The following is a 24,036-nucleotide window of genomic DNA, read 5'->3' as shown; positions in this document are numbered from 1 at the left end:
GGCACAGAGATAATTTTTCACTTACGAACAATCTTCAATTTGGTTATACAATCTGAGTGTGTTTTTTTCTCTGCTTTCTTCTTAGGAATCTGAAGTTACGGATCCTTCTAGTCTCATGCTGAAGGTGTACAATAATGAACTCGATAGTTACGAGGAATCAGATTCATCACTAGATTCAGATATACATTCGAATTGTCAGAGAGAGGACTGCTCAGATAATGAAGAAGAAAAAATCAAACACAGAAATAAGGAAAAGTTAGAGGACAACATGCTGTGCCAAGTGACATTTCGTCTTCCCTAAGTGATAGACCAAAGCAGCTAATTCTCAATTCCTGCCCTGCAACTAAACATGACAAGCAGTGGCGACGCTTTAACCTCGACTGGCATTAATAAGTATAAATAGTTAAAGTATAGTGTACTGGAGGATACCGTATATTGTTTCGCATGTCGCTTCTCTGTTGTGCTTGGCCAGTCAACAGTATTTTATGGAAAATGTTTCATCAGTTGGAAGAATGCTACAGATAAACATGCTGGAACTAAACAACATGACGAAAGTAACAATCATAGAAGCAGCATGGCAAAGTGGATGTGCTGTGTGTCAGTTAAGAGTCATAGCCCAGACAGCTGAGTGGCTTCCAAACTGAGTGCTAATAAAATATTTATAGAGGAATATATATATATATATATATATATATATATATATATATATATATATATATATATATATATATATATATATATATATATATATATATATATATATATATATATATATAATATTCCATTGTGGGGATGCAACGAGAGGGAGAAAAGTGAAAACAGAGGAAACTTCCTACAATTATTGCAGTTCACTGCTAAGTGTGACAAGCGGATTCAGAATAAAATTGCGGCATAACCTAAAAGTGCGAAATACACTCATAATTCAATTCAGAGTGAACTGTTGTCAATAATGAGTAAAATGGTGCTACAAACAATAGCAAAAGAGGTTCATTCCTGTACATTCTTTGCTCTTCTGACGGATGAAACAAAAGGTAGCAGTAAACAGGATCAGTTTTCGATCGTCATTCGTTATTATCATGATAGATCAATGTACGAGCGTTTTCTTGGCTACTATCCGTGTTCTTCTCTAACTGCTATTTCATTTTACAGTAACATAAGAAAAGTACTTGTAGAATGTGGGATAGACAATAATTGCATAATTAAAACTTATGACAGAGCTTCAGTTATAGGTGGGCATCTTGCTGGTGTACAAGCACTGTTAAAGAAATACATCTCTCAGTATATTTATGTGCATTTTTACAACCATAGACTGAAATTGGTGACTAGACGTATGTCATGGAGTTGCGGAAGTTCACATATTATTTTCCTTGTGACAACTATATGTTTCACGTCACGTTCTATTGTACATCCTTTGTTTTTGAAACTGCAGGAGGAAGAAAAGTTACCACGAATTGAATTGGAAGTCCATTTGTGAAACCAGGTGGGTGTGTCAAATTGCATGTGCCAAGCAATTAAAGTCACATCTCCCGCCATACTTTTAACTTTGAATCAAATAATAATAACGGAGAAGTATTCATAAGACATGTGAAGCAAAGGGTATCGTTGATCGTATTGACTTAAATTTTGTATTTTGCCTTCATCTATTTTGTGTTCTACAACGTCTCAAACGGACTTCGACTAGTTGCAGAAAACTGATTGTGATCTGGCAGTTGCATGTGACCTAAATAGAAGCTGCAAACAAACCAGTTGCAATTTCGAGATGCTTTTGGAAGAAGTGAAAAAGTTTTCAGAAGAAAACAATATTTCAGCAGAAAACAATATTTCAGCAGTTCACGTAAACTTAAAAAAAAAAAAAAAAAAAAATCCAACCTTATATTGTAGAAAATCATACGTCCGAAAGTAAAAAGGCAAATGATTTAACGATATGAAAATTAAAATATATTTCCCAGTGCTCGACAGATTAATATCTGAACTGAAAGAAAAGTTCTCACACAACAGTGAAATTTTTAAAGGTGTGTGAGCTATCTGGAAAAGAAAAGAAAAAAAAAAAAAAAAAAACGAAGAGTTTCAGAATTATGTGAAGATAAAAACCCATTGCCAGTCATTACCCCTGCGATTTAGACAGTTTGGAGTTTGAACTGAAATTTGCTCTAAAAATTATCATTAGATATGAAACTCAGAGGAATGTGAAAGTACTGAGTCGTCAAGATCTGCTTCGTATGTTCGAATCTTTCAAGATGTATTTTCGCGAATTGTATAAACTGTGTATTATTGCAGTGTACATTCTTCCTTCAACAGCTGGATGCGCGAGAACATTTTCTTGTCTGCGAAAAATTAAAGGTTATTTTCGCAGTCGAATGTACAGTGACCAGTTAAATGTTCTGTCAGTAGAGAAGAAACTTTGCAAAATCTATTGACTTGAATAAGGTAGTTTGCAACTTTTCACAAGAACAGGCGAATTCTGCTTAGTTTTCTACTGTGGATGATTTTCGTCTTGCTGTTTGTAGAAATATTTGTGCTGATTTACTTCAGTATGTTTTATCTGTTTCGTGTAATGGTTGTCCAATTTTTTTTTTATGTTACCTAAAAGAATTTATTCATGTAGAAAAGAAAGTGCTTTGAAGTTTAACAATCCAATTTATAGTAAAACGCCTGTGATCAAACGCCATGAACCAATGTTCTATTAACAGACCTAAACAAAGATAGTGTAACATTGAAATTTACTAAACCAGTATAACATCTTTCTGTCCATTATTGGTTTAGTCAGAGTTCAGAACGTACGGATAAGTGTCAGTCCTCCCTGCAATGTTTGTATACACAAACACAAACATTATATATATAGGGTGTTTGAAAACAACAACAACAACGTCTGGAAGGTGATTCCTGACACCAAGATAAGACAAAAAGTATAGACCAACCTGAGTGCACAAATGCTTCCTTTTGGAGTTATAGGCTGCCAAAAGCATCAAAAAATGAACTAAAGATCCATAGCTTCAATATTATGGGACCTACCGTAATAGGATCAAGACTTCACTTAGGAACTAGTATGTGCCCTATCAAAATATCCATGTTTCAGAATCCTGCGGTACTTCCGCAACAATTATTATAGAGGTAATTAGTGAGTACTTCAAATTATATGCCCGTAGCCAAACTCCCTCTATAAAAATTGTTGCGTGAGTACCTTATGGCTTTGAAACATGGAGTTTTGGATGTGGCACAGATTAGTTTCTAAGTGAAGTCTTGACCGGACTACGGTAAATCCCATAGTTTTGGGGCTATGGACCGTTAAAGTTCATTTTCTCATGTTTTCGGCAGCCTATAACTCCGAAAGGAAGCATTTGTGCACCCAGGTTTGTCTACACTTTTCGTCTTATCTTGGTGTCAGGAATCACCTCCCAAACGTTATAGGTGTTGTTTTGAAACACCCTATATATATATATATAATATACATTGATTGATTGAGTTACATTGATTTACTACGAACAACTGTGTGAAGCGTGTAGCATACTCGAACAATTAGCATTAGGCTTTTGTACATGGCAAAACTTGAACATTGTTAAGCACCTCTAAATATTTAAATTTTTATATGATATTTTGTACATATTTCTATATGAAAAGGAAACTTTTGAGAGGGTCAGAGAGTAAATTGCTTTATTTTGAAATTTCACCATATGTATAAGGACCCCCTATATATATTAGGGTGGTCCTTATACATATGGTGAAATTTAAAAATAAAGAAATTTACTCTCTGACCCTCTCAAAAGTTTCCTTTTCATATAGAAATATGTGCAAAATATCATGCAAGAATTTTAATATTTAGAGGTGGCTCAACAATGTTAAAATTTTGCCATGCATAAAAGCCTAATGCTAATTTGTTCGAGTATGCTATATGTTTCACATAGTTAGTTATTCACGGTAAATCAATGTAACTGCAGAAGTTTCGAATAGTCTCTATTGAATTATTACAGAACAACATATTCAGATTGTGAGTAAACCCATATAAGTTTTGAATCACACATCCTGAAGAAATGTTGATTCCCTTGCAACCGTGAACGTTTCCCGTGTGTGTTCAATTACTTGGATCGTATATTGCAACAGTTTTTCAATCTTAAAACATTCTGACTGAGTTGCTTCTTGTATTTAGGGCGACACCACGCTATGCTTGATCATTTGTGGTTGTTATTGAGAAAATAATTGCCTTAGCGGACTTAAAGTAATCCCTATCATTCCATACATCAGTCTTCACTGAGGAAACCATCTGGGATGTCAAGAAGAGCAAATATATTTCTGCTTCTTTTTATCACAAAATTGATGTGTATGTTACTTTCTACCATCATCAAATCTACCTGTGCTCGGATTGATAGACGTTCTCCTCTTTCTATCTCTGCTGAAGATTGCACCATAGCTCGTTTTGTGTTAGAGTCTAACTCTGGATCAAAGAGACTAAGAAGGATGAACTCTTCTGACAGGTACCATAGATGTCGTGTCATTTTATGTGATGTTGCTTCATCAATCTCACGTTGAGGATAAGCATGAAGTTTCGTAAGGAGTTGGAAATCATTTCTAGCTGCCGTAGAAGCCTGGCTGTCTGAAACTAGATTTTAACATAAATTTTCGTGAGAAACATGTTGGGATCTCGCAATCCCTGCAACTCTGTCTGTGTCAGCTTAAATTGGGAAGGGAACAACTAAACTTTAGGACTGTAGATTGCGTTCGTCATCCAGCGAGCTTGATGCATTGTCCCAGGAGATTGGAACTTGATCTAGGTTGATGGACCAGGTGGGGAACTTCCCAAGAAGATTGACATCAAAAAGAGCAGTTTGAGATAATCATCTCGCGGTTGACTATTCTGCAGTTGGTGTTTACAAAAAGAAATTATTTTATCCTGGACATCACGAATTTCTGCTCTGCAAAATAGTCTGAGATGACGTCCTCATACTTTCCCTGGTCAATGGAGGGCCACTGTTGCTTGAAACGTTTGAACATGAGAATGTCTGTTGAATAGATGGTCCTAAGCATGTTCCAAAGGCAGAGGACAATATAAGTTCCAGGATGTGATGTCCACATCCGAAGTGTAGAAGATTATGGCCTAGTAGCTGTTCAAGAATGATACACGCTCCTGATGAACGGCCAGTGTTAGAACAGGTAGTATCAAAACACATGGCACGGATCAAGTTTTCCAGTCCCCATTCTTTCACACTACTGTACACAGCGTGAGCGGTAGCGTTTTTACTCATAAGGGATAACTTGGAGTTTCTAGTAGTTCCTTCTTTCCCATTGTCGATACCAAAATTGGCAGCTTTACCGTATTGCTTCCACTAATATAATTCATTATCTTCCTATCCCAGTGAACTGTCAAAATTGTGTTTGGTTTGAATTCCTTTTTAATGTGAATAATAGCAGATTGCCTGTATTGTTGACGCTGACGGCGATGGTTGATATATTAATGGCTAGCTCCCGATGATTTTGTCCACAGGCCTTGGAATCCTCGGAGAGAATCATCATGGCACATCTGTCACTGAGTCAGTTCTATCGAGCATTACGGCTAGCTCAGATTATATAACACTTTTGCGCCCTCGCTTTCGAAGTCGAACATCAACTAGTTCACTGGGGCCTGGAGCTTCCGTTGAATCGTCCTCTTCTTCTTTATTGCTGCTGCTCGCTAACATTGATTTCTCAAGTTCTTCTTCAAGTTTGGATCGTTGCTTTCCCCTTTCCTGATTCTTCTCTCTTCACTTTCTCCTCTTTTTGAAGTAGCACCTTCTCGACTCCCGCAATACGGCCAGGACGATCCTTCTGTTGCTTAAATGATAGGAACATCTTCTCTGCTTCATTATCCATAAGATGTATGGCACTTGAATGTGCGATGTCAAAAAATTCCTCAATCAATGGTGAAAATGTGGCTTCATTGGCTTCTTGAGTCTGGGGTCCGATGATTCTTATTTTTCTTAAGTCCTTTCCTCTGGAAGAAACGATGCTCAAGTTTCTTTATCGAATCTTGGTGTTTGACAGGAATCCTAGACCGGGACCAGAGGTCTTCAACTCTTTCCACTGTCTTGGTTGCAGCTGTTCGGATCGTTTCTTTGAGAAAATGATGACGATGCAGAAAGTGGGCAAGGACCTGCTTCACTGCTGCAATTGTAACATAAACATATACAGAGGGTTGATTAATTCGTGTGTCAATTTCATTTGTTCACTGTGCATGAGTGGTATGAGGTAAAGCCGTGCAATTTGGTGTAACTTTAGATGAAGGACATAAGTTTTGTTTCGCCATAGAAACATGTCACTTGTACTACAGATTGAAGAGATATAGGGTCAAAGGTCAAATTTCGATTTTTTTCCTTATAGGACTGCAATGGTAAATTCTGAAAGAGCCTGAAAAAACGTAAATCGAAGTGATAACAAACAAAAAGCTGTATGGTATGATTCTATGTCTCAAGTCGATCAAATATGCGTCAATCAAGTGCCAAGGTCAGAGGTCACGGTCAGATCAAGGTCACAGGACATCGTGAGAACCCATTTGAATACACTGAAAACAACGTAATGTCCGTACCTCATCATGTCAAATGGGTTCTCAAGGTGATCTGTGACCTTGATCTGACAGCGACCTCTGACCACGCGATCTGACACTTGATTGACGCGTATTTGGTTGGCTTGTGACATAGAATTATACCATACAGCCTTTTGTTTTTATCATCACTTCGATTTACGTTTTTTCAGGCTCTTTCAGAATTTACAATTGCAATCCCATAAGGAAAAAATCGTTGACCATATATCTCTTTAATCTTTAGTACAAATGACATGCTTCTATGGCGAAACAAAACTTATGTTTTTCGTCCAAAGTTACACCAAATTGCACGGCTTTACCTCATACCGCTTTTGCACAGTGAACAAATGAAATTGACACACGAATTAATCAACCCTCTGTATATTGAGAATGAGCCTCTACTACATGCTTCAACTGTCTGTAAAGGAAACTTACTCTTACAGCCGTATATTTTATAATATATGGCTGTAAGAGTAAGTTTCCTTGTATGTCACTATTGAAATCTGATTAGTAATTACAAGAAGTGTTATCAGTAAAAATCTAAACTACAAAAATTTGTTCTTCATTAATTAAAACACGCCAGCCACGTATGATGATTTCTTAAAATGGCTAATGAGATTGAGAGTGTAGAGTATAAACAGAGTCATGATGATGTCACTGCTTTTCAGTGACCCTCCAGACAGTCTTTTTTTTTTGTGTGTGTGTGTTATAGGTATTAATATTCTGTGTTCTTTCTTGGGCGCGCACAGAAGCGCCCTATAAATAAGGATACATATCATTTAAGGATAAATAAGGATAAATTTACATATATATAAGTTTATTAATTTATTATAATATATTGTTAATATTTAATATTATTATTTATCATTAATTCATATATGATGGAATGAATCATTATAATAACGCGATAGCATGTCATGTACAACTTGCATTGTGCTGTGTGGCAGATTATGCAATAAATTTTCAATCGCTTGAGCCACCTCTAAATATTAATCAATTTTGATTCAAATTTCACAGAAAATTGTTTTTCATAGAAAGGACCAATATGAAAGAGTCAGAGGTTGAAATTTCAGACATGTGATAATGAAATTCCGATTTATTCCAAAAATATTCGGCAATGGATCTCATTCAATTTTAAATATTTCATTCATTTATATCTAGTTTGGTAGTATGTTCAGTTCCATTAAAGGAAAATATATGAACTGTATCAGATATTAACATATTGATTGACCTAGTATTTTAAATGTTACAGTTTGAATTCTTTGGGTATTCAGAGTAGAATTTGAGCATTGACTTGATCAAACTACACCTTTATTAAAATATTCGTATAGGCAATTAATAACTCTCTGTTGTGGTAGTCATCCCCCTGAAAATTAAAGCCACAGACCGTAGCCCCCACTATTTTTAGTCTGGCGCTATCCGTGGTGAAGGGAAGTATAAGAGCAGAATTGTACATTTGTTTTCCTTAATATTAACCTAAGGCCTTGAATTCAAGGTGAGACATTGAATAATTCTTTCTAAACAAGCTCATCTCATCTTTCTTGTTAATGCTCTGAATAGATAAAATTTTTAATGACTGAAATCTTAAATTGATGAGATCCAAATCTAGGTTGTAGACCAGAACCTTATGACGTGGCTCCACAGGCCATGAAATTATATATATATATATATATATATATATATATATATAGAGAGAGAGAGAGAGAGAGATAATATAGTTAGGTGATGATTTGTTTGAATGCATGCTTCTCTCGTTTAACCGATGAGAGTAAGGAACAATATAGAGAAACTAACGGAACCAGCAGCTGATCCTAACGCAATCAAACGAGCTTTTTTCTCCTTCAAAATTAAAACTATTTTGAGAAATAAACACTTCTAAACTTCAGGAATTTGAATTTAATAAAAATCATGAAATTGAATAGTTTTATTCCATAGACGAATGAAGTTCAGAGTTTGTGTAGAATTCGTTACATTGAGATTTAATTCGATTACAGTTTTATTAAATATAATAAGTATTTTTTATCCAATAGGATTTTTAGCTATGCACTTAAGAGAGGGGAGAACTCTTTTTTAAATATTTTTATTTATTGGTTTATTTTTATTGCAAGAGAGATGGTTCAGGATCTGAACATGTGTCACGAATACGTTTACACCATTTCATTTGATATTTTGCGGAATCAGTGAATCATGGGGATGGCTTGTTTCGAAGGAGCTAAACTTCCTTCAAAGAGAGCACCCCATAGAGGTTGTTGATGATGTGCTTGAACGAGCCAATTCGCGCGCCTACCACGGTTGGCAAAAATCATGATTTTTATTGAAAAATCAAAAAACTCGTTTTTTTTTCTTCCTTTAAATAATTTGCTCTGTATTTATATTACATATGAACGGAAATAAGTTTGTTTCGTCGTGGTGTTATTATGTAACAACGGGGTTATGCTGGAAGGTGTCATAAGCTTAAAGCGGAATTCAAACCACTTCTCAACTTACATCCGAGAGAAATTGTTCTCCATTTGGACTCGAAACCGGGACTAATTGGCGACAAATGCGATGAGTCTGCCGACTCACGAAGGACTTCTGATAAAAATACGTTGTACTGATCTTTACATACTTGCTAATATAATTATCAAGAGTCATTTCAGAAGGACAAAAAGATAAGCAGTAGCACAATTGAAACCATTGTACAGAATTATATATAAATCGCTTTAGCCATTGGGAAAATCCTGTTACTACTTTAAATATAAAGCAATAACGAAAAATAAACCGTTATTGCTTGGCATGTAAAATTTGTATCATAATCAGTACGCTAAAACTGGGGTATTACATTACAAATTTAGTATGTAGATATCATTCAATTAAATTAAAACAAAATCCAATGCAAGCTAATGTTGGAAGCTACACAGGCGGTCGGTAAATTTTGCCAATTTCTATCAATATAGTTAAGCAACCTTGGCTTCCTTATAAAACAGCCGGCATTTGGCATACAATTTGGTTTCATTTTGTGTGTTTAGGCTTAACATCCTTATATAATGCCGGGGTAAGAAGATGATTTTCGCTTAAAGTCAAATCCGAATCGCTACTTCATTTACACTTGAAAGAAGGGTTGTGGTTCGACTGAGAATTGAACATGGGACGCCTTGATTAAAAGGTGAAAAGGAGAGAAAAGTAATGGAGATAGTTTGATATTTGGAAACGTTACTATTAAGTTCATACGATTTAAAGGATTTTTCGTTCTCTCTCTCCCTCTCTTTTCTTTTTTCTTTTTTTTTTTTTGGTTTAAACCATTTTTTTTTTTCGAAGAAAAAAAAACTGGTTTAAACCAGCCAACCTTGCACCCTACATTTGTGAAATACTTCATAGCTAGTGACGAAACGGGTTTGTGTGTGTGACATACAAACCAACCAACAACCTTCGGAACGGCGTTTCGATAACTAACCAAAATAGGAAAGAATAAAAAAAAAAAAAAAAAAAAGTCGAAATTACCCAAAATTCAAAGTATTGTTGACTACTTTCTTTGACTGTGATAGTGTTGCTTACTTGAAACTTTTTTCGGAGGGCAAAAAGTCAACAAAAGATCCATGTACCCACAATTTGCTCTTGAAAGTCGGAAGTCTCTAATTTTGAGCAGTAGCATGTGGTCTATTGAACGCACGAATCAATACAATGCCTCATCTGCTACTGAGCATCACCCAACACCGTACTAACGTAAGACATTTACATTTACGAGTGTTCAGTGTTACTAACTCACAAACATTGTGTTGCAGTACATGAGTGTTCCCTTTACTTTGACCTATGAACTACGTACCAGTCGATCATTGAATTATAACTACCCTTCGACGTTAAAGTAGATCGTACATGCTATTAGGTTGGTGGTCATCACTCAATGGTCGATTGGCGTATATATATATATATATATAGTAGCTCAGTTGTCTAATATCCATTCAGTAGGCGACGATTGGTCGATTTCCACTTAATTTAATTTTCTGTTGTAATCTTTTTCTTTCAATATTGATCCATGCACAGAAGTGTCAGTAAAAGAAATAATTTGAATTTATTCAGTTGCAGCAAGCTAAGCTTCTACATTAATTCATAATTTTTCAAAACGTAAGGCACGTATAGTGTAGAGAACCTTCACTTTCAGATTGATTGCTATTATTTCATCCAAAGATTGTAAAGTATTTTGTTTTTTGCTACAGACAGAGGAGATATATGATACGGATGAAGTTGAGGAAGAGGAGGCGGCTTGTGTTGCCACAATCGAAGGAGGAGAGTCGACTAGCGATTACTTCTCTATGACAGATGCAGTACTCTGTAAGTATAGTAGAAATTAAAAATATGAAAATACCTAATGTGCCATCTTTGTAAACTAATAACAGAGTTTTCGAAGAATAAAAACGCAAGGAGTTTTTAAACACTTTAAATAGCCCTGTTTCTATAGAAATTATCCATCGTTATTATTATTATTATTATTATTATTATTATTATTATTATTATTATTATTATTATTATTATTATTATTATTATTATTATTATTATTATTATTATAGAAGTATAAAATCTCTATTCTTAGAATATGTAGTGTCTACTGACTTACAAGATCCCCGAAAACTTGGAATGTGCTTTTGTACCTGGAAAACGCCTGGAATTTAATCAGAAACCTGCATTTTTCTAATTTTAAAGACATTGCACGAAGAGAATTTTAAGTCAGTAAGAAACATCTAAAATATACTTCAAAAAACTTCAATTTTAAGGCATTATTTTTGTTACAATATTATATAAGTAAAAAGTACCAAAGTAACCTGGGTAGCTAGGATGCCTTCATTCAGTTCAAGGACTTCTAAATATTACCTTTGGACCAGAGCTAGCCTGGTTGTACAGAAAAAAAATAATTGTGAATCTGGATTATTATGTAATTCGTAACTTCTCAATCTCTCTTTTGATAGTCATTCCTTCTTTGTAATGTGATATATATATATATATATATATATATATGCAGGAGTACAGGTAGAATGATGAAATTGTACGGTTTTGAAGAGCATATCCCTGTATGTACAGTCCGCAGCAAAAAACCCTGCAACATGAGCATATAAGTTTATAGTTAAAATACGCCTAACAGCGCAAGAAATCAACATAACGTCTAAGTGGCTGGAATCACGCCAGGAGAAATTTCCACGTCATTCCCTGCACACTTATTTTGGAGCAAAAGACTTCGTCGTTTCACAATAAATTTACATTCTCGTGTTGCAGGTTTTTTTGCTGCGGACTGTACAATTACAAATTTTCATATTAATAACGAAGTTCGTAGTTTTCCAGGTACCTGAAGTGATCATGTCTGCCGAACCAGTGAATTTCCCGAACATCGAGATCGGAGCTTTCGTCAAATTTTTGTTCCACCAATAATATTCATCGAAGCAAATTCATGAGGAAACTTGTGAAACATCGTCAAACCTTCCTCTGTCATATACAGTGGTGAACAAATGAGGGGCAGACTTCAGCGGGGTGATTTCGTAACAGATGATGCTCCATGTCCAGAAAGAACAAAAACAGTGTGTGTCCCCGAAATCGTGCTTGAAATGCGTGACATTATTCTTGAAAATCGCTGAGTCTCAGCAAAACGTGTAGCAGAGATTGTGGGCAGTTTTAGCTAATGCGTCGGTAGCATAATTCATAATGACTTCGGCATACACAAGCACTCGGCTAAATACAATATGTTCCCAAAAATATCAGCAGATCAAAAATGTGAGAGCATCAAGGGAAGTGATCTTCCAGTTTGATCCCAGTGCCGACCAATTTCTGTCATGAATAGTAACTCTGCATGAAACATGGTTGTACCACTATAATCCTGAACGAAACAACAGTCAATGGAGTGACGGAACTCAGGTTTCCCTCTCCCCAAGCAGTTCAAGAGACAGGAGTTGACTGGGAAAGTGTTTGCAACATTCTTCTGGGATAAGAATGGAGTAGTACTCATAGACTGACTGTCCAAGCATCAGGTATTTAATGCAATTACTCCGCGTTACTCACAAAAGTGAGAGCAGCTCCGCCGAAAATTTAAAAAAAAAAAAAAAAAAATCTTACAGTACAATGCCCCTGTCCATCGAGCACTGCAAACACAACTGATATTGCGTGATCTAGCATTTCAGTATCTAGATCATCATCCTCATTCCCAAGATCTAGCTCCGTTAGATTTTACTTATTCCCCAAACTCAAACACTCTGAAGAATGTTATTTTAGATCTGATAGAGGTGATTAGTGTCAGGAAAGTAGTTAGAATATTAGTTAGAATATATATATATATATATATATAATAATAATTTTTTAACTGATCTGGAAAAAGTGGAGCGCCGTGCAAGGATGTGTATTGAACTTCGGAGAAGGGAATGTAGAAAAACTGCAAAAAAAATTTGTACCATTCCACGTGAACTCCTTCTGGGTTGGGCTACGAACTTTTCAGCAACTTTTCATATACATATATATTATAGTAGTCCTTATTTTTCGAGTTCCGAGGTTTTTTAAGTCTCATCCCGTAAGATGGTTCCATATCATATCAAAGTAGCCCATGAGAAAAAATAACTCAATTGAATAGTATTAAATGATGCCCCAAGCGACCTCTAGTTTTTAATATATTTACAATATACAAAATGAGCTGCCTTGTGACTAAGCGGTTAGCGTACGCGCCTTCAGCGTGGGAGACCCGGGTTCGATTCCCAGCGGGAACTCCAAGTGTTCGGATTCCACTTTAAGCTGTAGGTCTACATGTTATATATCTTCGCTGCCGAAAAGGACGTTAAACTCAAAATCAAATCAAACTATATGAGGCAAAGGTACTTCATTGAACGGCTAGATGGAGTGTCATCATATCTTGGATAGGGAGGATAAAGGTAGAACCGCATCTATTACTGCATAATACCATCATGTCTGTCATCTAGAAGTTCTCCATTTAGATTCAGGTTCAACCTTTTTAATAGGAAGGGGTTGTGTGACACCTTGGAGTGCTTTTTACCAGAAACATATGTCTGACAACATGTCTGTAATCCCTTATTACCTTCATAATATATGTTTATTAACGTGCAATTGTCCTCCAACCTTACAAGGTACCTTTCTTTCATATCGTATACTGTAAATGCATTTTAAACTTGAGGTCTCTTGGGACGTCTTTGATACTATTCAATTATTATTATTGTTATTATTATTATTATTATTATTTTTATTTTTGAGGAAGGATTTACTTTGACCTGATATAGAACCGTTTTATGGGGTGAGATCTAAAAAAAATAGAAAAGTAAGAACAACCGTAGTGTATATATATATATATATATATATATATATATATATATATATATATATAAACACACTATTGTTGTTCTTGTTCTTATTTTTAATATATACTAGCTGACCTGCGCTCTCTACACAGCGCATCATTCACATATGAGCATGAATCTCCTTGTCATTTCTTACAACATCTGTACATGTTCCTTTACAGACACAAGTGAAAGACGTCTTGCATGTAGTATGTAATAAGCAAATACATTACATACTAAATTAATTATAATGTCAGTGATATATGGTGTTCATTAGGCAAAACCCTCCAAACAATAAAGATTCATTTTAGACTGGAGAAATGGTTATCCTTCGTTTTTCATTTGGCCATGAAACAAACGCCTGAGAGATATATAACTCCTCTATACAATTATATGGTGTTGGGATGTATAACTCGTAGGATATGGTTCTTTTTAAAAATAATTCAACACTTCCTATGTATTCCTAAAAATGTAATAAAGAAATAACGGCCATGTTTTTTTCTCTAAATATTTAATTAGAACTGGACAATCTACACAAAATTTGGAATCGACCAGCAAAAACTGCATGTTTCGAGCACTTGCGGTTTTCGAGATCTCATTGTCGAAAGGATTGAAGACATACGTATAAACCTAGCATTTTAATATATAGACTAGCTGAACCTACGCTGTCTACTCAGCGCATCGTTCTGTTATGACCATGAATCTTCTTCCTACTGTGTGTCTCCTTACTCACACAAGTAAAGGATAGGAGACTCACAAAGCAAGTGAATTTCTATGTATAGAGGTTGGAGTGAGTTTGTAGCAAATTTGTTGAAGTAACACGATATCAAGTGGAAATATTTTTTTCTAATAAACCCATATCTGTCCGAGTACGCCTCATTGCGTCTCTTGAGGCCTTTGAAGTTGCCAGCATTCAATTGGTTTTGCCATTCAGATTTATGCAAAGCACTTGCAATGTCCGTCAACCCGCCATGCGTAACTTCTGTACTGGTTGCCTAACATCGTAGTTTCAGCTTGCAACAATGTTAATCTTATGGGCTCAAAACGGCCCCTAAAACGTTGAATGGAATTTCAGTGCATATTTTCAGAACTAGGGCTGTCCAGAATCACCGAAAAGTTAAATTTCAACACGCACTGTTTCGAATTTGAAAAACCGTGGAGGGGTGATTCATATAAGCGTAAAGGAAGTCATACATACACAATTCAAATATGCACAATTCATCAATGCGAAATGGGTGTGCAGTCGATTCCGTGCAGGATAATAATACCCAGACATGCTCTCAACAAAATTCCCAGATGGACTCTAATTTCAAAGTAGGCAAAGGGTAAGTCTTGATAACAGTGAACATGGAGTGCTTCGGCGGGAAGTCGGAAGTGTTAGGAATCATTAGACCACGATCCCTCGTGTTCGGACTAGCGCATCCTACGATCCTACGATGTTTCGTTGAAGTTTGCACGTGAAAAAACATAAAATATATCGTGACAAAATACATCGCAGCACGCGTTATTCCGAGCTCAAAGGACCATGATGCTGACGTGATCCCAGAAGTCCATATGAACCTTTTCTCTTATTTCGATGTGAGAATCATCTCTTAAAGTTTGTCAGTATAGTTCATTAACATCCTGTATATACAGTATATTAATGTATATTCTACAACTTCAGGGAAGAATTAACTCAGTGATATTACTTGATTACTAGAATAAATGAATTATTTTACAGGGCGGCCAGATCCTGATTATGTAGAAGATCTTGAAAATCCGGTGAGCATGGAGATGAAAGATTATCTCGTACAATTTTTGCGCCAAATTATCCAGCAGACTGACACGAAATCTTTCAACGAGTACCTGACTATGGAAGAGAAGAACATTTTAGGGACGAGTGGTATATTTCCTTTTGTCGGTAGCGAAAATTGACAGAGGATTTACTGATGAATTGAGGTTTGTCTTCCAAATAAGTGATATTTTGTACTGCTTTCGTAAATAAGAGTGTGTGCGTTGATGTAGTTGTTTGTGTGAGAACTTTTGTTGACATTTTAAAGAAAGTTTCTTTTAATGTATTGAACCAGTGAGGAAGACTAATGTATTGATGTTCCTGTGTCTTTCATGGACATTTCAAATTTTTGTAATTAAAAAACTTTTTTTGTCATTCCCATGTTATGTGCGAAATGGCACTACAAATAAATCATGTGTAAAAAAAATAATAATAACGTGGTTATACATAGTCGCGTAAGAAGTATATGTTGATATTTAAACAATCAAAGATGAAAAATGTAAGTTTTGTAAAGATTTTTAAGTAAAAAGTTTAGAATTAATGTGTTCTTTTTTTATTGTCGGAATTCTTTTTTAAGAAACAGCCTAATTGTTGGTACTACACAAGAGACAAATGCTGTTTAGTATTGTTTGACATACGTGTTTCTACCACATAGTAATACCACATGTGCAGGGTGATTCAGGATGAATGTCCCATAATTTATGAGGTGATTCTACATGTGAAAATAAACCGAAAAAGTCCTATGAACATGTATACCATTTTCGATCGTTACGGAACTGGAGCTGGTGGAAGACTACACATATCCATGAATGATTATGAAGACAAGTGTGAATAGTACTTACCGAAATGCTGTGTAGGCACTGTGGTGGACAGAATAATTGTGGGACAGATGACTGATCCATCCTACAAGAGTCGTTCAAAAAGTCTTCCATCCATGTCAATGCACTTGACAACGCGTTGGAGAATGTGTTGTATTGCACATCGGACATAATCTCGGCGCGCTTTAATGTAGGCAACAGTGTCGGTGATGCGAGCGACAAGTTCTTCACGTGTATCCACCTTCATAACGTACACATTCCCCTTTAACCAGTCCCATAAACGTAAGTCTAATGGGACCAGGTCGGGTGATCTGGGAGGCCAGATCATGGGTCATCCACGGCCAATCCACCGTTGAGGAAATGTGTTATTCAGATATTGGGATACTTGTGTGGTACAGTGAATCGGTGCTCCATCATATTTGAGGTACATTTGCTGTCGTTGCACTAATGTCACGTCTTCTAAAACGTGTAGGTAGGTCTTCTTTCACGAAATGTGCGTATGCTGCGGCTGTCATGCGATTTGGTAGGAACACAAGCCATGCTTGAAAAACCCTGGGAAATACCCTCGCACACGGGGTTCGTCGATCAAGGAAACGTCTCTGATATTGTCCTAGCCGTACGGACTCTGCAATTACAGTACTTGTACACATATATGTTTGTGTATTCTGCATGGGTTTGCAGCATGTTGGTATTCACGGACACAATGGACTTGCTCAATTAAGCAACACTCACGCACGACACGCATATGGCCTCACGACTGCTCACTGGTCCAACCCAGGATTGCATACTGAGTACGCTTGCAGCTGTTGCCTCGGTGCGACGTCACGTTGCTGCTATTTGTTGGAGAATCTCCACACCTCTTGTAGGATGGATCAGTCATTTGTCCCACCATTATTCTGTCCACCACAGCGCTTACACAGCATTTCGGTAAGTAATATTCACACTTGTCTTCATAATCATTCATGAATGTGTATAGTCTTCAACTCGCTTCAGTTCCGTAACTATCAAAAATCGGACACATGTTCGTAGGACTTTTTCGGTTTATGTTCATATGTAAAATCACCTCACAAATTATGTGACATTCCTCGTGAATTACCCTGTACACATTTGGACTTGCTTATTCCTGTTTCGTTCTCCGGAGCTTAAGTAGAAAGTCTTATTTTTTCTTTTAAAGTCTTAGGGAAACACGTAGGGCAGCAAATTGGAGTTAAAATGTTTCAGTTAATTTACTTCTAATAAAATTAACAGTCTATATTATTTAGAACATTTTGTTTCTGTAATGACAACGTATACTCTAGACATGTGTGTTAAAAAATGAAAATTGTGTTTGTGTCTTGAGTTCGTTTTCTTGTTTGCTAATTCTTTCGAACGGGTCATAACAGTGTGTTGTTTCGCATATCTTCTACTTCAAAATAAATAAATAAATAAATAAAAATCGTGTATGATCATGAAAGATTATTTTTTATGATTCACTATGTAAGGACACCATTCTTTAGAATGACTAATCTAACCCGATCAACCTTTCATATATGGTTGCAGGAAACGACCAGCTTGATGTTCCTCACCTCAAGAAGCCGTCTGAGCAATCACAGACCTTCGTAGAGTGTAATGTCAGGTAGTGGATTGATCCCGCATTTGTAGAATTTGTAGAGGATGATGGGACAATAAAATAACTAGCAGTGGCCCCGCGTAGCGTAATCGCTAACGCTCTCGCCTTCGGTGCGAGCGGTCCCGTGTTTGATTTCCGGTGGGAGCACTTGATCGAAAAAGTGTAACAGCTTTTTCAGGCCAGCCACCTTGAATCATGTTTTCCTGAGTTTTCCTCATTCACGCCAGGCAAATGCCGGGATGGTACCTGATTTATAGGTCCCAGGCCGCTTCCTTCCCCTCCCACTCCTTTCTTCTCTTTCCCCGGATAGTGTGCTCGCCGAGGAACGTCATCCCTCAAAACGTGACGGGATAAATGGCCATAAGATGCCAAGAGCCCAGAAATCTAAATCCTAAAATAACTAGCAGTGCAGCTCCACAATCCATCACATGCACCAACCACGCATTGAATAGCAAAAGAGATAGACCAGAGAAACATTTCAGTAGTTCATGAGATTTTGCGTGACGTGAATGTGGATGGTCAATGATCCGTTGTTAAATGTGGGAGTAATTCTACAGGGTAAGCGGAAATTCACTCCGTATTCAGGGTTCCCACAGATTTTTAAAATTGTTTTTCTCAGACAAAGGTTACCTATTTCCACCTTAACTAAACGTAGGACACTAACTTCCAATAAAATGGGCCAGCCTAGAGAACATGCGTGACCAAATATATATATTAATAAATCTACGCGATACGGAATTAATGCATTAACATACACATGGTATTCGAGTTGAGTTTTCATTTTAGTTTAGCGTCCCTTTCAGCAGCGAGGCTATATGAGACGTGAACCTACTGATTAACGTGGAATCCAAACCACATGAGCTCCCGTCGGGAATAGAACCCGGGTCTCCCACGCCAAAGGCGCGTACGCTAACCGCTTAGCCACGAGGGAGCTCCACACATGGTATTAGACTACCAGCTGTTGACTTCAAAGCTGGTCCGGCTCAAAAGAATGTCTTTAGATCTTGATTAAATTTATATGGAACCTGCGAGAAAATATACTTTTTGAAACTAAGTTAAATCAAAATCAATACATCTGTGTTATACGTGAGCATGAACACAACGAAGTTGGTTAAATACGACGTTAACACTATTGACCGTTGAGAAGTTTCATGATCTAGCTCCGATGACAATCATCAGATCCTAATGGAATTTATATGAAACCACCGCGAGGACATACTTTTTCAAATAGAAAGTAAATCAACCGAAATTATGCATGATCATGCACACAACTATGGTATGAACAGTCAGCCATATACACAGTGTTTCAAAACATACAATATATACATATAGTGTTTCAAAGCAACAGCGACAGCGAGGTGATTCCTGGCACCAAGATAAGACAAAAAGTATAGACCAACCTGGGTGCACAAATGCTTCCTTTCGGAGTTACTGGCTGTCGAAAACATGAAAAAATGAACTTTAAAGGTCTATAAGTCCAAAACAGTGGGACATACCCGTCGTTTGGTCAAGACTTCACTTAGGAACTAGTATGTGCCCTTACCAAATATCCAAGTTTCAGAATCCTGCGGTACTTCCGCAATAATTTTTAGAGGTAGTTGGTGAATACTACTACAAATTATATACCCGTTGCCAAACTCCCTCTATAAAAAATGTTGCATGAGTCCCTTAGGATTCTGAAACGTATTTTTGGATAGCGCACATATTAGTTCCTAAGAGAAGTCCTTAAGTAGGTCCTATAGTTTTGGAGCCATTGATCTTTAAAGTTCATTTTTGCATGTTTTCGGCAGCCCGTAACTCCGAAAGGAAGAATTTGTGCACCCAGGTTTGTCTATACTTTTTGTCTTATCTTGGTGTCAAGAATCACCTGCCAAACGTTGTCGCTGTTGTTTTGAAACACCCTGTATATATAAAAACGGGTCGAATTGAGAACCTTGTCTTTTTTTTTTTTTTTAAGTCGTCTAAAAAGTCGTATGTCAGTTGAGGTCAGACGCCACACTTTGTTTACATTAAGGGATTCAACATGCTGTAGCTCAACTAATTTCAGACTTGAAAAGCTAACCATAAATTATGGCACAACACACTGTGATGTAACTTAATGCACCTGTAACTTAGTATTTTATATTTTATTGCATGATCTGTGAATCTCAAATAACTCTATTTCTTCAAAGATGCATTCAGTAACGGAACGACGACTATGTTTTCCTGACATTAAAGTTTTCAATAATTTTCTTGATTTTCACTGACAAAAATCCAATTCCCTGACTTTCAAGGTCTATAGAAACTCTGCTATTGAATTTTTTAAATAACGTTTTTAAATACTTAAAAATTTCTATGAAACAAAGAAAAATGTTCCTTACAATGCACAGTGGTTCAGGATGAGCAAAAACCTGGCCAAAACCTATAATTGGTTATAAAAATGTACAAAATGCTTCTAAAGTCCCAAATATGTGAGAATTGTATATTTATAGTATTAAGAATTAACGAACGCGCGTATCGTTCGGTTGCACTAGCCCTATCTGCACGAGAGAGTTAGTAGGAAATGTTTGTAAACACTTATAAATTACTGTGTATTGGTGTGCAATACGTCAGTACACTCACACATACTAATCTGCATTACACTCATACATACAAGTCTTCATTACACACACACACACAAATGAAAAGCGAGAATTGATTTTGTCAACCAAATCTGTACGTCAGTCATCACTGTCGCAAATAATATAGCTGAATGCAGATGGGATGCCTTCATTATCTTGGCTGCTTGACCTAGCATTGGCTCCTTCTCCTCCACGCTTCGACGTCTTCAACAGCAGTCGTCCTTCGTATGACAAGCACCGTCTTTTCTTTACGGTAGCCACGTACCTAATACTCGAAAGAAATACAGCACAAGTAATCAGAAGCAATGCAGCATGTCTCGATTCGTGATCGTGAGAATAAAATTTGCTTGAGTGATCTTCCTGAAATGCTCCTATGTCTTTATTCCGTGCCTCCTGTGCCTCTTCGGAAAGCTGATCTATTGGTAAAACGGTATTCTGTATCACAGCCGAACCATGAACAAGTATTTTGTGAACACTAGCAGGCATACAGAACCAACTGTAAAGATGAACAGATAGTTTGGCTGTGTCCAGTGAATAACAGTCAAAAGCCTTGGGATCAACATCAAGTCCAGAGTTGATTACAAATAGTATAACCAAAAAACTATAACCAGTTGTTCAGAACTCCCCTTATTTGCAAAGATTGGTGTGGATTCGCAAAAAATCTCCTAACAGTGTTCCAACATTGCTTGTTCCACAGCCTCCTGCTTTGGGTCTATCAACATTAAGCCCTACTTTTTCTCTAAACTGCTTCCGAATCTCATGTTTCCGTGAGTAATTCGTGATAACTTGAATAAATGTTTGCATTGCATGTTTTGACACCAACACGTAGACAGTTGCATTGGCTTTTTGTTAACTTAGCATCGAGAAATAATGCAAGCGCCTCTTCTTTGGTGTGCGGTTTGGGTTAAGTGCTCTGGTCCTTTGCGCTCATAAACGCTTGTCTCATCTTACGAGCTCTAGTCAGAGTTTTTTTCTGTCACCTCAAGAAGTACTTTTGATGCATCTTCTTGTCCTGGTGCCCGACGACTCTTTGGTAGCAATGGCCAGTTCCGATGTACACTCATGTCCAAAATTATTGTCGCATGTCTATACATATGTTGTTGTAGGAATATAATTTGATAACGAATTCGTCCGGTATTTCTTATAATGTTAGTGTGTGTATAATCGACAAAGACATGTATTTGGCAAATTTCATGTCAAAAGAGCAGTAAATAAGAACAATAAAACGAAAATAAAACTTTTTGTCCATTTAGCAACATTTTGTTTTACTCATTCTAATTTTCGTATTTATAATTCTTTTCCTATGAAATTTACGACAAATATACATTTCCCGATTATATAGTATACATAGAATCAGTATTAAAAGTACCTTGCAAAATCATTATCAAATTATATTCTTACAAGAGAACAGTTTTAGATATACGACAATAATTTTGGACATGAGTGTACTTGCAGATGTGCGTAAGTCTTCCGTTTTTCTCCGTTTGGTTCGGTCACTAGATTCTCTGAAATCCTTCGATGGACGACCTCCAGAATTTGATCTATGTTCCATCTGTCCCTGAACTGTAAACTTCAGCTCTCCATTAAGCCATTCTGTGTGTGTCTTCAGAAAGATGTCATGATTTCTGCCACTCTTATACAGTTTTTGGTACACTTGCTGCAAAACCTGGAAACAGTGCTTCGAATATCTTCACTCACGTAGCTGGGTGATCACCAATGCCCAATTGCGTCAAAACCAGGTCTCGACATGCCGTTGTTTGCTTCCTCTGACAATGTCTTTACATTTCTCTCATTTTCTCATAGAACTGGATGTGTCTCAGCTTCATGATGAACTGTAGATGTCCAGCAAGTAAAAAGTAAGAATTATTAATTTCGGTGTACTGTCACCACACACAATCACAAAGAAACATGTATTTCACGAATTCGCACATATTCGCACCTAAACTTCATGAAAAACAATTCATCATGGATTAGTCTTTTAGGCCATTTCAACACTCCGCTGGGGAACGCTGGGCACTATACTAAATCTTTGCAGTTTTGTGGATTTTCTGTTAACACAAATGATATTTTGTCACGTTAACATATTTTGTTTGGAGAAACGTACATATGGAAGATACTGCATATCTACTTTGGACAGTTGCAGTGCTTGAGAGGTATATTGGTGCCATATACAACAAGTGTTTCTTGTAACCACATATTCTTAGATATGAAGCCATGAACTTGAATGTCAAATACTCTATTCGGTAACTCTTTTAGGAGACATGTTCACGATAGTTAACTTCCACCCTTTCTAACTCACCCATTACATGTTACTCGTGTTTATTGTTTGTATATAGTAAACTTTGGATATTTCTTAACTCATACACTAAACCAGTATCATTCTAACGCAATTTTCAAAAATTGGGTTTTGGCCAGCTTTTTGCTCGTCCTGAACCACTGTGCAATGGTAGAATTGTTATGCTTCACATAAGCGTCACCATTATCCACCAGTTTTCGTAAACGATTGGGAGTATTAGCGACAGACTTCTGCAAATAGTTCAGTGGTATATTTGTAAGAACTTGGCAAATTGGATCCTCCAGTTTATCTAAAGGTTTTGATTTTGTCCGATAAACTTTCTTTCTCGCCTATCCCAGGCAAAGTAGTCACAGGGCGTTAGATCATGAATCCTTGCTTGTCATTTAAGAGGCCACGACGTCCCAACCATCATCCTGGAAAATAGGTGTCGAGCTCTGCATAAACAGGACGCGTGAAATGAGGTGGGGTCCCATCATCTACAAAAACTAGATCGTTATAATTGTCTCACGTGGATAAAATACTGCGGACATAATCTTCAAGCATAGTAAGGTACCACATTCATTATGTCCCGTTTAACGTACACATCCACAACTTCCGTGGATGTAATGCCGCACTACACTGTGACCTTTAGGAAATGTATTATTATTATATTTCATCAACCACTCTCGGATCATCATCTGCCCAACAATAACAATTGTGACTTAACAAACCCCTGAACATGAAACACAATTTCATCTGATCACAGGATATTACTGAAAAGATCGGATTGGTCTTACCAAGCAAGCATCATCTCATACTCCAACCGATGATTACAGTCTTCGGCCGATACTTTTGGCAGTAATGGGTTTCTATGGACGAAAATTCAACTTTTCCTTCAGAACAGTTTGGATTGTGTGTTGGGTTAAAAAACTTTCGTGAGATACCTGTTTTTGTGATTTCAGAGGATTTCGAGTATACATTTCCTGAACCACTTGTACATTTTCCTCTGTCGTCCATGTTGAGAGGAGAACGTGTCTCCTAATATCTGCTACTACTGAACCTGTGTCCATTAGTTTCGAATGGCAATTCCTTATGGTCTTTGCATCTTCCGAGGCACG

The 24,036-nt window shown here is 36.8% G+C and overlaps 1 protein-coding gene across 2 annotated transcripts in view; it reads left to right on the top strand.

The window, feature by feature from the left end:
- The window catches only part of Ipo9 (Importin 9), a 132,573-nt gene extending 116,416 nt beyond the window's left edge, over positions 1-16,157 (top strand). For both annotated transcript variants that reach the window (XM_081762244.1, XM_081762243.1), the window contains 2 exons: positions 10,741-10,855; positions 15,566-16,157. In XM_081762244.1, the coding sequence (XP_081618370.1) occupies positions 10,741-10,855; positions 15,566-15,759 (309 nt within the window). In that variant the 3' untranslated portion in view covers positions 15,760-16,157. The remainder of the gene's footprint in view (positions 1-10,740; positions 10,856-15,565) is intronic.
- The last annotated feature ends 7,879 nt before the right edge of the window (positions 16,158-24,036 follow it).

The sequence above is a fragment of the Thermobia domestica genome, chromosome 6 (genome assembly GCF_964235325.1).
Source record: "Thermobia domestica chromosome 6, izTheDome1.hap1.1, whole genome shotgun sequence".
Classification (NCBI taxonomy): domain Eukaryota; kingdom Metazoa; phylum Arthropoda; class Insecta; order Zygentoma; family Lepismatidae; genus Thermobia; species Thermobia domestica.
This window is presented reverse-complemented; position numbering and strand designations above follow the sequence as displayed.